We start from the raw sequence: 16,868 nt of genomic DNA on the forward strand, positions 1-16,868 counted from the left end.
TGTGAGGATCAGAGGCATGACTTTGTGGAATGCACTGAGGACAGTATTACACAGAGGGATGGTAAGACTAACACCAGCGGCTATCATGATCATGCAATCCCTCTATGGGCAACAGCTCATAGCTGAACAGCCTGTGATACCTCTCAGTGCTGCAGGCATCAAGACCTCTAGGTTCTGCCCCAACCAGCCTCACCAGGCACCTTGCCAGTAGCAAGTTTGTGTTTACATCAAGACTGATGTAAACACTGTTCCCGAAGAGACAGTTCTGGTTCTTTATTCGTAAATCACTAACAATCATTTATTTTGCTTACAAATCTGGAGGGTGACTGGGTTCAGCTGGGCAGCTCTCGCATGGAGCTCTATCGTGCAGTTACCTTCAGATCCTGGTTGGGACAGCTGGCTCCTGATATGGCGGCCCAAGGCTCCCAGAGCACATGTCCCAAGATTGCCTGGCAGAAGCCATGTGGCCTTTTCTATCCCAGCCTTGAAGTCATACAACATCACTTCCACCTCATTTTATACATTGAGGCAGCCACAGAGGCCCACCCAGTTTCAAGGACAGGGGGCATGGACTCCACCTCTTTGTGGATTGATTATCAAGGAACTTGTGGACATATTTTAAAACCACTCTGAGGCTCTCACCCTTCCCACCCCTTTCTGCCACCACCCTCTCCCTGTGAAATGCCACCTGCCTACCTCTGCTGCCCAAATCTGTCCATTGCTCAAAGTCTCATCAAACTCCACTCTCACCACGATCTTTCCTGGCCAGCCCCCATGCTACTGATGGACAACCCCCAACCCCGCAAGCCTCATGAACACAATTTATTAGGTGTCATTCTCACAGATTCCACTTTTGTAATGAAAATCAAATCAACAACAACACCAGAAAAACACCAGGGAGACAAAACTGGAGGAAATACTAACATGGTAATTATGTGTCTGAGATCATAGGTAGTTTTTATTTTCTTCTTTTATAATTTTCAGTATTCCAAAATTTCCACCTAGCACATCTGTAATTTGTATAATGAGAAAAACATTTTCCTCCCAAAAAGTACACTTAAAAAATAAATGGTAAACATTTCTTGCTCTGAATTCAAAGGACTCAGCTGTTAAGCTACTGAAATCTTTGTCTTCCAAAGAAGCGAATTTTCTGTAATTCCAAAGTTCAATTCGTATAAAGGTGGAAAAAATACTATGAGATCAAGTAAGAATAGAGAGAAACTTCCTAGTGTATAGGTTGAAATTGGAGTAATTATGGACTTTTGTTGTGGAAGAGTCATGGTTAAAAGGCACCTGGCATCAGATCTGGGCTTTGCTGTTTATCCGTTTGTGATTTTTCCTGGGCTGGTACGATGAAGATCGGAGCCACATGAGCCTGGACAGGGAAGCTTTGGCTACTGGCAGTGCTGACAGCCGACTGCGTCATGACATTGGAGGCAGCAGGAAATTATGAAGTGCCCTTGTGTGAAAACCGTTGTGGGAGTTAATGTGTGTCTCTCTATGTTTAGAAGGAGAAAGAGGGCATTCATTTTTCTGCCCAGGCAGAATGAACTGTGGACTTTGGGGGATTTGGAGTTTGAGTCAAGCAAGTATGCAAACTGCTAATTTGCCCCAAGCTGGGTCAGTGATTCTCAGATTTTAGACTCTAATGTTTATCGTGCCTAATAATCTCTCATAGAGTTTGTTTAAAAATGTCTGTTATCAGCTCTGTGCCAGGAAGTTGCGGTTCAGGGATCTGAGGTTGGGTCCCTGAATCTGCATTTTACAATGAGCCTTACAGTTGATTCTTTGGCCATTTCTGTGCTGCCCACTTAGGGACACTGCAAGGTTTGTCCTCGCAGTCGGATTCAGATGTCACATACATTTTCCCAGGCCTGCTGTGTGACAAGCACGGTGCTGGTTAATTTCATATAGTCTCCTCTGTCAGCCTCTCTTAAAACTTAGGAGGTCAGTATTCCGCTTTCCATTTTACCCGTGAGAAAATTGAGGCTCAAAGCAGTGGGGTGGTGTGTCTGTGGTCTCGCAGCTGGAAGTGGTGGAGTTAAGATTTGAAGACAGGTCAGGTGAATTTGACACCAGGAAGTCCCCATGCTCCCCTAGGAGAATATCTCCAAGGCTCCATAATTTGTGAATCCAACTGCTAAGGTATTGATGACTAGATCTCTCCCTTCCCCATCCTTCCACCACGTTAGCAACATTCCACATGTAGGAGCTTCCTCAAATTGTCCCTCATCCCCATCAACTAGGCTTGTGAGGTGCATAGTTGCACCCCTAAGAGGGGTGCCTTTTGTCTTGTGTGAATAGTCAAAGGGTTAAAGTAAAAGGCTTTGTTGCTGGTCTCCATTGGGGGCAGAAGTCCCCTCCTTGGAATGACAGATGAAGAACGCCTCTTCTGAATTGCAGGGGTTGGGTGCTCCTGGGGAGGGTGGGGAGTGGGAGTGGTAAGGGAGGAATTTAATCATAGGTCGAGATCTGACCCTTGGAACACTCAAATCCACCCTCCTCACACTAACATAGAAACCCATTATCTTGCTGAGGAGTATCCTCAGAAACCAGAAAAACTGCTGAACAAGAAGACAAATTTTAGGAGAGTTAGATTTCACTGGGCATGCATATTGATTAACAATAATTTCCTTGTTCACATGGAAATGTGGACACCAGGGAGAGGCAGGATTTCACAGTTTAGTTTCCTAAAGGTAGCAACTTTTCTCTGTTCTTCTGCAGACACTGAGAATGAATATATTAACATTTTAACTGGGGCCCAGGGAAAGGGAACATGCTTTGACTATCACCGCACAATTCTGCCATACTGTTAATGCTGATGGAAACCCAGGTCACTACTTGGGAGCTGAATCTATAATGACAATTTGTCAAGTCAATTGACCTAGCGAAAAAGTGCACCCCTCTGAAACATCAGCTATCGTAGAGGGCACCAGACTTATCTTCCAAGAGGAGGGTCATCTTGGGAGCTGAACAGCCTACTCTCGATGGAGAGGATGCCCTCCCATGCCCTCCAGGGACCTGAGGCTTGTGGCTCTTCCCGTGCATGGGCCTCATTGCTGTGCCAGCCTAGACTATGCCCTCTCACATACAAATGAACCAACTCTAAAGTCTCATTGTCTTTGATGTCCTGGTCGTACAAGTCATACCTGATTCGATGCAGGCAGCCCAACCCGGGAACAGACCTGTTCTCTCAGGCCTAGTAGCAATGCATCAAGATAGCCTGCAACTGATGTGGGGAATCTTGGGGCAGGTTTGCCTGCACAGGGGTCATTTCTACAGATGATCCTACGGCTTATAGGAGACGCAGCGGAAAGGGTAAGGAGAGAAAGAAAGGTACATTAGGGAAACACTTTCAGGAGTTTTGCCACCACATTACTCTCCTGGCTTAAAACTCCTCAATCTCTCCCCATTGTCTACAGTACCTAACTAGATACCATTTCCTAAGCCAACTCCAGGCAGTTGTAGAAAAGGATTCTGAGGCCTCGTTCTGGCTCCATGGGAAAGAATATCATGATTGATTAGCAATGTCTGCTCTAGGCAAGAGAGGGAGGTGCGACAAATGTATGCCATTAATTTGCAGTTTTCTAGAACACAGGGAGCTCCGTCTGAGTCAAGAAGCCAGGGTAGCCGGAGGGAACTGGATGTGATGATAAAGGCCATGCAGTGTCAGGCCACTTGTCAGCGATTAATAATATGAGCCTCTAAATAACAAACAGGTGTCAGTATGCCTGCTGCCTCTGGTCAACTCGTGGTAACCACCTGGGCATGGAGATTCATGTCTATGGAAAGAACATTGTATTTTAATTACCCATGTCTGCCACCAGGCTGGGTTGCAGGAGTGGCAGCACAGTTCTCTTTCTTTCTTTTTTTGATGTTTTTTTTTAATTTGGTAGAGACAGGGTCTCACTATGTTGCCCAGGCTGGAGTATAGTGGTGCAATCACAGTTCAGTGCAGCCTTGAACTCTTGGGCTCAAGTGATCCTCCTGCCTCAGCTTCCCAAGTAGCTGGGACTATAGGCATACCACCATGCCTGGCTAATTTTTAAAATTTTTTTGTGGAGATAAGTTCTCACTCTGTTGCCTAGGCTGGTCTCAAACTCCTGGCTTCAAGCAATTCTCTTGCTTTGGCCTCCGAAAGTGCTGAGCCACTGTGCCCAGCCTCAATTCCCTGTCTTTCTGACCCTGCTCCAGTCTCAGGGGAACTCAGCTCTTTTCCATCACGCCATCTTAAGGACAGGGATAGAATGCCATTTTGGGGTCTGTGGGATTCTAATGGGACAAGGGCACTAGGAGTCAGATCTTTTAGAGGAAGAATACAAAATTCCCATAAAGACAGAGCATAAACTCCGTATTGAATATGAAATCTGTGCCTTGAGGTCATTTACTGAGACCCCAGGGTCACATTTTCTGTCAACGGGAAAATCTGAGGGCTCTAGTTTAAATGAGCAAGGTCCCTTTCTTTTTATTCCCCTGTCTGGGCCTGTCCTTGCCACATGAGTAGTAACAACTTGAGGGCCAGGGTGATGATGTGGCCCTGAGGAGAGGATCAGGTAGGCACTTGTTCTGCTTTCAGACTAGACCTTGAGTGAGGGCTAAAAGCAGAACTGGGCCGGCAAGCGGGCAGGGCACCAGCAAAGGGGCCTGAGGCCACAGCCACAGAAACACCAGAGGATGCTCGTGTGTGTAGACGCCTCTGTGCTGCAGGGGCCTCTTAGAAGCCTGTGGCTCTAGGGGTGAGTGATGGGCTGGGGATTCCGGGGTTAGGGATCCCAACCTAATCCTTCCCATCCATGATACTGTTTTCCTATATTTCCGTCTGAGTGTGTTTTCCCAGGGGCCTCCACCTGGGGGGGCTTGAAGCATCACAGTCACCGGGGCACAGCAGGGACTCTTCTGGGAATGTCCAGCCCTAGAGTCATGTGTTTGAGGATGTGTAGATTACAGAAATCTACAGAGCACTGAGGCCCATAATGAAGCAAAAGGAACAGACTACGGAAGGGAACGGTTTACAAGGACTGTTTGTAAAACACCTATTAGGTGCCAGGCTCTCACATACATCAACTACGAGTCTCACAGCAATCCAGCAAGGAAGGCAATGCTTCCCTAAGTCATAAACGGGGAAGCTGAGTCTCAGAGGCATGGAGGTTCCAGGGGATAACTGACACAGCCGTGATGACTTCCAGAGGGGCCACGCTGCAGGCCCAAAGCATGACTTATCTCACTTTATCCTCACTCAGTGCAACTGGTCATCATAAGTTAAGTGTAGCTACATTTTTTGAGTGCTGACTTTATATCAAAGATATTTTTCTCTGAGCAACCCCATACCATAAGTTCAACATAGGTGAGAAGAACACAGGCTTCAAAACCAGGTGACCCCTACTCAGAATCCCAGTTTTCCTACCTCATTTAACCTTGGGTAATTCAAGTTGCTTCTCTGATCATTAATTTCCTTGTCAGGTAAATGGGGATAATAAACCTGAGAATTAAATGATGGAATATATAAAATGCTTAGTATATACTAAGTGCTTAATAAATGGAACTGACTTTTAGTAATTGATGATTCTGGGGTTTTACAAATAAGAACTGAAGATAAAAAAGGTGGCTTGCTTAAGGTCATCTGACTTAGCGGCAGAGCCAGGACTAAACACTGATCTGTCCCCCACAAATGCCAGTGTTCTTCTCCCCTGGTGTCCACAAGGCAACTGATATTCACAGTGCTGATCTTGAGTTGTCAGGAAACACACAAATTCCCATTCGCTGACTCTCTGATTGTAGAAAGCATGTAATGTGCTTTAGAAATATTTCCATCCCAAACAGTTCTAAATGTTGTCACTTTTAATAGCAAACTTAAGCTATCTAAAAAATTTGCAGACACGGACCGGTTCCAGAGCCTTCAATGTCAAAATTCACACTCATTATGGTCTTCTACATCAGAACTTATTAGGAGCATTAACCTCAGTCTAGGAACCATGTCAGTTTTATAAACACTGTTCTTTCTATTATGGTAAGACAGGATACTTAAAGGACATTTTCCTTGATACCATTTCATTTTCTATTTAAGTCATGAAAATAGTATTGAATTTGGGCAATACTACACACAAACTATTTTAGGGTTGCAGATTTTGAGTCTGTGCTGTAATAGTGTGGCCTGGTAGTGTAAATATTTGTTGGAGAAAGATTAACTAGCAAGGCAGTATATTCAGAATGGCTGCCTCTTTCATTAACCCTGTAAGGAAAGAAACTGGAAAGATACACGCAATTCTGTAAATCACAATTTATAAGCAAGCAGCAATTGAACTTCTAGTTGAGCTAGTTTTTTTTTTTTTCAGGCCAATTAAAGTTCATATTATTTTTTAAACATCTCCTATTCTGCCATAACTTTATTTTAAATCTGCATCTTAAACATGTAATGGCGAGAAATTTGCTATAATTTTCCACATGTATTTGGGTTAGAGACACATTATGCTCTATGCATTCATTACTTGCATGCTGTTGAAAAATCATAAATAGTGTTACTAGGAAAACTGATTGGGAAATTAATCCTTTGAAACAACAATATATGAGTGCAATGATTACACAGAATAAATAAACAGCTTACCCACAATTTCTCTTTTGGATAAATGTAAAGTCATTAGTTTCAGAACAGTTTTCCCAAGGACGTAAGGTTTTGCTTTTCCTCCGTAATGCCTCCTCAAAGCTGGTACATATCTTATGCTGAGCCATCCCTGAAAAGGTAGCCTTAATCAAAATCTAATCTATAAATCACCTTTAAAGCCTTGAATGTTTGGCTTTATGAGGTCTTAAACACACTTTGCAGGTTCGCAAAGACCACAGATCAGATTATTACAGTTCCTGTCAAGATGTGGCTTAATGAGGGTGAGGGAAGTATAGAAGACTTCAACTCCAGACCCTCGGAACTAGATCCCCTAGTTCACTGGATATATATTTTATGGAAAAGGGTAAGATTGTATCACAGTGTTAATCCAGAAACTCGAATCCTCTGATTAGAATCAGAGGAGAACTGAGAAGAACCTGCCGGCGGATGCACGAGTGGGTTAGAATTGAACTTCTCCCCACGAAGGCAGCACAGGCTTCGATGGAGCTTTTTTCCTGGGTCCCGAGCCACATCCTGACAGGCCACTGTGGCCCTATTGCACACCTGGTGAGGAGGGGCATCAGCTTGGATTTTCTAACAGGTTCCTTTCCAGAACTTTTGCTGCGGGCATGGAGACTCTTACCAAATTCGGCTCCATAATACATTCCCCAAAACATTAGAACTCAGGATAGGTCTACGCCTCCACTGATATGAAAAAATATATGAAAGCATGGATTAGGGTTTTTGCCACAGATGAGAACAAAATCCAACGGAGACTTGACATTTCTTTAGAAAGGCTGCCACCAACAGAACTTTTCCCAGAAGTTACATCCGTGCTGACCTTCATCAGTTACATTGAGAAAAAATCTGTTCTATGTGACTGTCAGCCACAGGAGACGGAATTTTAGGCACTGAACTTGACGAGAAGGACTTTCTAACTTTGATTCAGTTTCAACTCACACTCCCCAAACCCCTCAATGGCAGAGAGGCCGAGGATCCCCGAATGGGGAGGTGAGGCTCAGAACAGCGAGGGTGCCTGAGCACAGCACCACACTCTCCCGGTTTCTGAGCCCCGAGCCCCGCAGTGGAACTCGGGCCGCTGCGACGCGGCTCCCGTGCGGCTCCCACCGAGGCTGCTGTCACCTGCCGCGCGGGTCCGGCCCTCCCCGCCGACCGAGGCGCGCCCCGGGCGCAGTGCCGCCGAGGAGGGGCTCGGTCCCAGTGTCCACGCGGGTCTCCTCGCGGCCGCGGCAGGGCTCGGCCCGACTTCAGCGAGCAGATCCTCCGCCTGCGGCCGGTGACCCGCGCGACGCCCCGGCGGCACCGACAATGCTGTGCTCCAGCCCCGCAGGCGCCGCGGCAGCGGGTCCCGGGATGCTCCCGTGGTCCTTACCTGGCGAGGCCCGTCCCGTGCGCTCCCGGGGTCCTGGCTGGGCCGGCGCCGAGCCCGGGGCGACCGCGGATCGCTGGCTACGGCGTTTCCCGGTGCCGGGGGCGCGGGCGCGCGGGGCGCGGGGGGCGCTGCCCAGGCCCAGCTCGGCGGGAGCGGCCGGGCTGCGGCTGAGTCAGAGCCCCCGGCGGCGCGGGCGAGCCCGGACCAGCAGCCGAGAGGGGGCTCTGAGCGGAGCCGCGGCCGTCCTGGCATTTTAAAGGCGAGGCAGCTGGACGCTGTTCAAGCGGAAACGCAGAGAGAAACTTCAGTCCCCGGGGCAGAGCGTTGGCAGCGAGGGGAGGGGGCCCAAGAGCTCCTTGCAGGCGCACAAACCAATCTGGGCTATTCCAATATGCTCTTCAAATGCATTTTCTTCAGATATTCTCTTTACAGTTAAAAAAAAAAATCCCCCCAAACAACAACGACAGCAAAACCCTCTCAAAGCCTTCTCCTGCAGTATGCTTCATAGCAAGCCAAACATTTCCATTAAAGTTAGGGGCAAGAGCAGGGGGCCGGTTTGGGACGTCTGGTCAATGCAATCAGACAAGAGAAGGAAAAAAGGTGTAAAAATACTGAAGTTGTGCCTTTGTTAAAAAAATATATATTCTATATGTGTGTATATATGTATATATATTATATATATGTGAAGCGGGAGAAAAATGATTACTGTTTGCAGCGGCTGTGATTGTGTAGTTGGAAAGTGCAAACTGAAGATTGTTGAAATAATAGCCTTTCCAAGGAATTGGCAGGCTACAAAATAAACATACCAAATTAACGGTGTTCTTGTGCACTTACTAACCAGTTTGAAAGGCAAATAAAAAATCCCATTCTCACTAATAGCCAAGCCACAGTAGCTAGGAAAAATAAACTTATCATGAAATGTGAAAGAGAAAAAAAAAAACAACCTTCTCTACTGGGGGACTGGAGAAGACTTGAATCTATTATGACGCACGCCTTATTCTTGGACAAGAAGAAGTAAACCCTGTAATCCCATCATGTCCTCTTTGTCTGTCAATTCAATGCCATCTCTATCAAATTCCAAGTAGAATTTTAAAACTTGACATGATTCTCAGTGTCGTGTGGAAGAATAAAGAGAACAGGCAACAAAATGTTGATAAGGAAGAGCATAAGGGAAGCTAGCCCAGCTGGATATTAAAATGAAGAAATGCTTGCATGCATAAATGAATAAATGAAAAAATAAAATACATTGTTTGAGTGCTTACTATTTAAGGAAGTGCTCTATGTGGATTAATGCATTTTATTCATCACAACAAGCTATGATGCAGGTACTGATACTGCTGCCATTTTCAGATAGGAAATGGAAGCCCAAAAGTGTAAGTATCACACTTACACATTTGTGTAAGGTCACACAAGTAGGAGTAGGGGATCAGGGGTTTGATGCAGGCATTCTGCCTGCAAAAACTATGCATCTATGTGCTTCAACCCCATCACACGACACCGCCTCTGTCACAAGGCAAAAACCAGCACATTACTGGTCTGGACATGACTGTTCAATGGAATGGGATGAAGAGCCCAGAATTAGAAGTACATGAGAAACTGTGGTGTTTAAGGTGGTACTTCATGTTAATCAGATAGATAGTTTTTTATTTTATTTTATTTTATGTTTGAGACGGAGTTTTGCTGTTGTTGCCCAGGCTGGAGTGCAATGGCACGATCTCGGCTCACTGCAACCCTCTGCCTCCTGCGTTCAAGCAATTCTCCTTCCTCAGCCTCCCAAGTAGTTGGGATTACAGGCGTGCCCCACCACACCTGGGAAATTTTTGTTAGATACAGGGTTTCACCATGTTGGCCAGGCTGGTCTCGAACTCCTGACTTCAGGTGATCTACCCACCTCTGCCTCCCAAAGTGCTGGGATTACAGGCGTGAGTCACCATGCTTGGCCCAGATAAATAGATGTTTAAATAAATGATATTGGAATAACTAGATAGTGAAAGTGTGGGGATCTCATTTTCTACCTAGTTCCCCAGACCAAAACAAATTCCAGATCTGTCATAAATTGAACATAAAAAACTGAAGTCAAAAAATAATTAGATGAATATATACATAAAAGTCATCATAAACCTAGAATTCTGAAAGCCTTTCTAAATATATCATAAAAGCATAAAGGAAAAGACTGATATATATGATTATAAAATATCCAAATAAATGTCTTCATGGAAAAAGGCACCGTAAACAAAATTCAAAAATAAACAACAAACTGGAAAAATATTTGCTATCCATATGAGATGGGGTTACTAAGCTTAACAGAGATATAAACCTGGTTGAATTGGAATTTCAGATAGGCTATGAATAATTTTTTAGTATGATTATGTCCCATTCATCATTTGTCTGAAAGTCAAATTTAACTTGATGTCCTGCATTTTAATCTGAAAGCCCTAACATAACAGCAACATTTTAATGTAGATATCTTACAAAGAACGCTTATAATCTTTTTTTTTAAAAAGATGATCACCACAATAGAACAAAGAATAAAAGAGATGAGCGGCCAGTTCACAAAAAAAGAAATATAAATGTCCCAAACAAGAGAAAATAACTGTCCTCTCTAGCAGTGAAATAAATGCAAATAAAAAATTTAGGAAGTTGTACTTTTTACCTACTAGCTGGCAAATTTTAAAATATTGAACAAATTCAGTGCTGCTGAAGGGTCTGGAAAAATGGGCATTCTCTCTCACTGTTTATGAGAATGTAATTTGGTACAATATTTCTAGAAAGCAGTTTGAGGACAAATATCAAATTGAATACTTTATGTACAAGCAAATTCATTTTCAAGAACTTATCTAAAGGCATCATCTGACAAGTGGACAAAACATATATAGCAGATGTTTGTTGCTTTGCAGAAATAATTTATAATAGTAGAATATTGGAAACAACCCAAATATCTGTCAATAGGGGATTAGTTATTGAAATATAATTAAATCATAATACTATGCAATGAGACTTACTGTGATGTGTGATGCAGGCATTATTCTTTTTTATTCTTTGTTTTTGAGACAGGGTCTCCCTCTGTCATCCAGGCTGGAGTACAGTGGTGTGATCTCAGTTTACTGCAGCTTGGATCTCTCAGACTCAAGCGATCCTTCCACCTCAACTTCCCAAGTAGCTGGGACTACAGGTGCATGCCAGCACGTCTGGCTAATTTTTGTTTTGTTTTGTTTTGTTTGTTTGTTTTTGGTAGAGACATGGTTTGCCATGTTGCCTGGGCTGGTCTCAAACTCTTAAGCTCAAGTGATCCTCCTGGCTTGGCCTCCCAAAGAGCTGGGATTACTGGCATGAGCCACAGTGCTGGGCCGATGCAGGCATTATTCTAAACACTGCCTGTGTAATAACTTGTTTAATCATCAGAACAAAACAAAACAGAAACACTGTAAGAAAGTACTATTAGCATCTCCATTCTGCAGAAGACAAAACACACAGAGAGGCAAGCAACTTTCTCAAGGTCTTATAGCTGGAAAATTGAGGACTAGGATTTAAAGCAAGGTGTTGTCGCTCCAGAGACCACACTCTCAGCTGTTATGCAATGTTGTGTACTGAATGGAATCCCATGATAGCATGCCAGAATAAATGCATCCATAGGATGGAATACCAAATAGGTGTTAAAAATGACAATATAATTCTGTACTTACTGACATAGAAGATAGTTATAACATATTGTTAAGTGAAAAAAGAAAATTTCAAAACCACATACTTATATGATTCCATTTGCATAATGTTGAATCTATTTACATGTGATTATACATATAGACAGAGAGAAATATCTGGATGAATAATCACTAGCATATTAACAGCCTTTCTTTCTGAGTGATGGGATTTCAGGAGAGTTTTTACTTTCTTCATTGTACTTTTCTAAATGGCTTAGGTTTTGGTATTATGAATATACATTTTTTTTTGTTTTGTTTTTGTTTTTTGAGACAGAGACTCTCTCTGTTACCCAGGCTGGAGTGCAGTGGCACAATCTCGGCTCACTGCAAGCTCCATCTCTCAGATTCAGGCCATTCTCCTGCCTCAGTCTCCAGAGTAGCTGGGACTACAGGTGCCTGCAACCACACCCAGCTAATTTTTTGTATTTTTAGTAGAGACGGGGTTTCGCCGTGTTAGCCAGGATGGTGTCGATCTCCTGACCTGGTGATCCACCCGCCTTGGCCTCCCAAAGTGCTGGGATTACAGGCATCAGCCACCGCACCTGGCCATGTTTTTTAAATATTTAGAAAAACAGGAAAACAAAATCCTGGGGGGAAATTCCCATTTTATGATTCCATGCCTTAGTGTCTTGATAGTCTAGGCTTTCTGCAAGCTTGTTATTTCTCCCTTCAAATTCTGACTGCTGAGATACCTGGTTAGGACTCAGCCTGGAGGATCATGGGAGTTCCCAGCAGCAGGTAAACCCCAAGTATCCCCCATGCACCTCCTGCTGCCTCTGGCTGAATGAAGATCGTGCACTGGGCTATGTCAAGTGAATCTTGCTGCTATCAAAAGGGGTGCTGAGAACACGGGCAGGTCCCACCCATTCTTCATGACTAGTGTCTCATCTGTAAAGTTAGATATATATGTTAGGGCTCTAATTGCAAAATACAGAAATTATTTAATACAACTTACACTGGTTTAAAAAATAAGGCATATTCTCTTGAAGGTTTAGAGAATCCAGAGAGAGTAAGACAACCAAGGCACAGTAAGAACCAAGATGCAATTTACTCTAAAGAACTGCTGTCATCATCACCTCTAAGGATTCTCCATCTACTCCCTGTTTCTGCTTCTGTCTGGGCATCAGTTTCATCTGTTTAATTCTACACTGGTGTCCTCTCCTCCTCAATCCATGAAAATATGGCAGTCACCTGAGTTTTATGTAACTTCTTCAGTCACCCAAATAAATTAATTTTCTTGGTCCTTAGGTTTAAAATTTCCAGACCAGGGCTTCCTTAACCCAGCTTGGGAGAATATCTATTCCCTTGGGCATCAGTCAGGATAGGCTGGGTTATGCTGTAGTAACAAACAGTTCCTAAATCTCAGTACCTTACAACAACAGAGTTTACCTCTTGCATGTGCTTCATGTCCATTGTGGGTTGGCTGTGGCTTGGCTCCATGTTGGGAACTTTACTTGGGAAGAAGTAATTTACAACTGGAGGATTTTCGTCTCATGGCAGATAAAAAGAGAAGACACAGGAAACCATGGGCTAACACTTAAAGCTGCTGCCAGAGTAATTCACATGGCCAAGTCTAATACCAGTGGGATAGGGAAGTCTACAGCTCTGCCAGAGTAACAATACAGCCAACAATATAGCTTCATACACCAGTAAACTGTGGCCAAGGGGATGGGGTCCTAACAGAATATGACATTGATCACCACAACCACTGGATGGGACAGACAAAGATGCCATGTTCTGATACAGCTCTGTGTAGAAAAAGGTGGCAGGAACATTGGGAAGACAATTGCATCAATCTTGACCAGAGTCATCATTCAGTTAACGGATTCTGTGAAACTGCAAATAGGCTAAATCGTCCTTGGGGATAACTGGGATACACTGGAAAGAAAGCTGGACTTGGAGTCAGACAGGTCTGGGTTCAAGTTCTGGCTCTGCAACTCACTATGTGTATAATCAGGGCCAAGTCATGGTACAGATTGAGTGCCCCTCATCTAAAATGCTTGAGACCAGAAGTGTTTTGGATTTCAGATGTTTTCAGATTTTGGAATATTTGCATATACATAATGAGATAACTTGGAGGTGAAACTCAAGTGTAAACATGTAATTCATTTATGTTTCATATACACCTTATACACAAAAGCTGAGGTAATGTTATATAAATTTTAAAACAATTTTATGCATCTAATAAAGATTTGGCTGTGTTTTGACTGAGACCCATCACATGAGTGTGGAATTTTGGTGCTCAAAAGGTTTCAGATTTTGGATTTCAGATGTTTTTTGTTTTGTTTTGTTTTTTGGGGACAGAGTCTCACTCTGTCATCCAGGCTGGAGTGCAGCGGTACAATGTCGGCTCACTGCAACCTCCGTCTTCCAGGTTCAAGCAATTCTCCTGCCTCAGCCTCCCCAGTAGTTGGAATTACAGGCATGTGCCACTACACCCGGCTAATTTTTGTATTTTTGTAGAGATGGGGTTTTGCCATATTGGCCAGGCCAGTCTTGAACTCCTGATCCCAAGTGATCCACCTGCTTTGGCCTCCCAAAGTGCTGGGATTACAGGCATGAGCCACCGTGCCCGGCCAGACTTCAGACTTTTGGATTAGGATGCTCAACCCATATTTAATGTCTTCTCAGTCATGAAACAGGGATAGCAATGTTTGCAGGATTGTTGTAGAGATCAAATGCAACTTTGAATGTAAGCCATCTAGAAGAATGTCATAGGTGAGCTCAGCCCTTATTATTAACCTTTAAAAAGAGATAAAGTGTCCCACCTGTTCCTGTTTAGTGTCCACTGGGAGTAAACGAATGTAATCCCTCCAATTTATGTCTGAGTTATTAACTGTGGCACTTCCTTTGTCACTCCCAAAGTTCAAAACACAGGTCGCCTTCAACAGAATTAGTTAAGTCTCACTCACTTGCACCTGGTTTCTGTGGGTATTTGAGCTCCCGAGCCAGCTTACATAGAAGCCTACTTTCTTTGTGGTAAGGACAAAAAGCCCTAGAATGGCACCAGCTGTAGCTTCCAGACCAATCTACTTGCTTTGTCCTGCACAGAAGTGTTGCCTTTGTCATGAGCTTGTACCCAGAGATACCATCAAAAGCCCAGAGTCTTTATCTGTGGGATCCTGATACATTCATAGGTATCGGCACCTTCTACGCAGCAGGTGACTTGCATCTGTGACCACCATGTCACAAAGCAGGCATGTCCTTCTAACTTATTCATGCCGAATTCCTGCCAAAGGCTCAGGGGTTTATTTCAACAGTGAAATTCACAAGAAGCCAGTTGGTAAAAAATTTTCCCAAGCACTTGGCTGGGATGGATGATGACTGACTGCAGTAGGCTTTCTGTATGAGGAGTTAGGTAGCCAGAGGATGGAGGGCATTAATGCCCTACGGCCAGCTTGTACTGGCTTGTAGAACACAGTTGTTCAGTTATCAGAAATTTTGCTGGGTGGTTTTTAAGCCATTGGTAGCTTGAAATCAGCCATAGTTGGAGTATTTACACCACAGAAATTGGTAAATGCAACAGATCAGAGTCCCCCACCCCTACCCCAAACCAGCTGTTAAACATTTCCCAGCACAGCCTTGGTGAATGGCCACTCTCTGGAGGGCTGCTGAGGGACTTCAGCTCTGGTACTGGGTGAGAAAGTTGTCCCAGGAGTTCTGTGACATTTCTTCCAGACCTGAGGCTCCTGACTGCCCTGCAGAAAGGGGACTTGTTGCCTGTGGCTGGCAGACTCATGGTTCTGGCCAAACAGGGTCCTCTCTTGATTCTCACAAGGGGAGGACATCCAGACAGACCAGTTTTGCCATGTGTAAGGAGGTTCGGGCAGCAAATTTCTTTCTGCCTCAAATCTACGTTTTGATGCTCTTTTTCTTACTCCCACTTACAACTACTAATTAATTAAATTGGCTCTATAAAATACATTCTGAAAGCCACCATTCTTCCAAACAGCAGCCAGAGTTACTCCTTTAAAATCGAAGTCAGAAAATACCACTTCTTTGCACAGAAAACAAACAAACAAACAAACAACAGTTTTTACTTTCACTCAGGTTGAAATCCAGTCTTTCAATGTGACATATACCCTGGAAAAGATCACTCCCATTCTTCTCTGACCTCCTCTGGCTCCCTTGTTCATGCTTCCTCAGCCAGGACAGCCAATGAATGATTCTCCTGGCACACCTGGTTCATTCCGATCCTGGCTTTTACACATTCTGCTGCTTCTGTTCGCACTGTTCTTTCTCCAGAGATCTGCAAGGACTGCCTTCTTCCTTCTTCTTGGGCTCCTCTGTCAAGTAACTTCCATGATCGTTCTGTACAAAACAATAACTCTCCCCTTTTCACTCTGTCTCACTGGCTTTGCTTTTTCTGTTTATAGCATTTAGAGCCTCTCTCCTCCCCTGCCATGTGATGTACTTAATTGTGGAATCATTCGTGGTCTGTTTCTACCCGCCAGATCGCATAATCATGAGGGCATGGACTTTGTTTTCCTGGATTCTGTGTCATGGGTGGTTGGCCCCAGTTGGGGGCATGGATGCTCAGATGGGATGCCTGGCACAGCTGTCTCCTAAGGATGGATGGGCCCCTGCCTTGGCATGCTGGGTGGTGGGTGCTGGCTCCTAGGAGAGGGTCTCCCTGTGAAAGCTCAGCCTTGGGCTCCTGCCCTGGTTGGCCAGTTCCTAACTTAATCCCAGCCTGAGAGCCTCATAGACCCAGGGAAAAGAGACCTAAAGACCCTCAGAAAATATCTCAGAGGCTACTTCAGGAGGCGGCTTGGAAAGGGCACACTGGACAGAGTTCCTTTGGAAGTGACTTTGAGGCAGCCCCTTGCTCTCTCTCTCTCTCTCTCGCCTCCTTTTCTCCACTGGACCAGGGCACGGGGAGCCCTGAGCTTTCTTCCCGCTTTGACATTTCCTATTCCATCCCTAGATGGGCCGAGGAGGCAGCTTTTGAGGGAAAGCTTTGGAAAATTCCCAGCTGTTGGCTGTTGTTTACATCTCAGTTGCTGTTTATGCTTCTCCTCTGGGCTCCCTGCCTCTGCGGATGACACAGTATGGCCACTGTGGGGTCAGTTCCTCCTCCCACCCTTTGCCCTGCACTTCAGGGCCACAGCCTGCAGGCTGATTCATGCCCTTTAGAGGCTAGAAAGGTGGCAGGGAAGCAAGCATTGGTGGCAGCCGG

At 44.6% G+C, this 16,868-nt stretch overlaps 1 protein-coding gene across 3 annotated transcripts in view; it reads right to left on the reverse strand.

Moving 5' to 3' along the window:
- CTXND1 (cortexin domain containing 1) overlaps nucleotides 1-9,311 on the reverse strand; it is a 58,915-nt gene extending 49,604 nt beyond the window's left edge. The window contains exons 1-2 of one of the 3 annotated variants that reach the window (XM_034939266.3): nucleotides 7,992-9,311; nucleotides 6,602-6,728 (exon numbers count right to left, since the gene is read on the reverse strand). In XM_034939266.3, coding sequence (XP_034795157.3) covers nucleotides 6,602-6,728; nucleotides 7,992-8,243 — 379 coding nt within the window. In that variant the 5' untranslated portion in view covers nucleotides 8,244-9,311. The remainder of the gene's footprint in view (nucleotides 1-6,601; nucleotides 6,729-7,991) is intronic. The other 2 variants (XM_034939268.3, XM_034939267.3) reach the window with 2 other exon arrangements.
- Nucleotides 9,312-16,868: the final 7,557 nt, after the last annotated feature.

Source organism: Pan paniscus, chromosome 16 (assembly GCF_029289425.2).
Source record: "Pan paniscus chromosome 16, NHGRI_mPanPan1-v2.0_pri, whole genome shotgun sequence".
Classification (NCBI taxonomy): domain Eukaryota; kingdom Metazoa; phylum Chordata; class Mammalia; order Primates; family Hominidae; genus Pan; species Pan paniscus.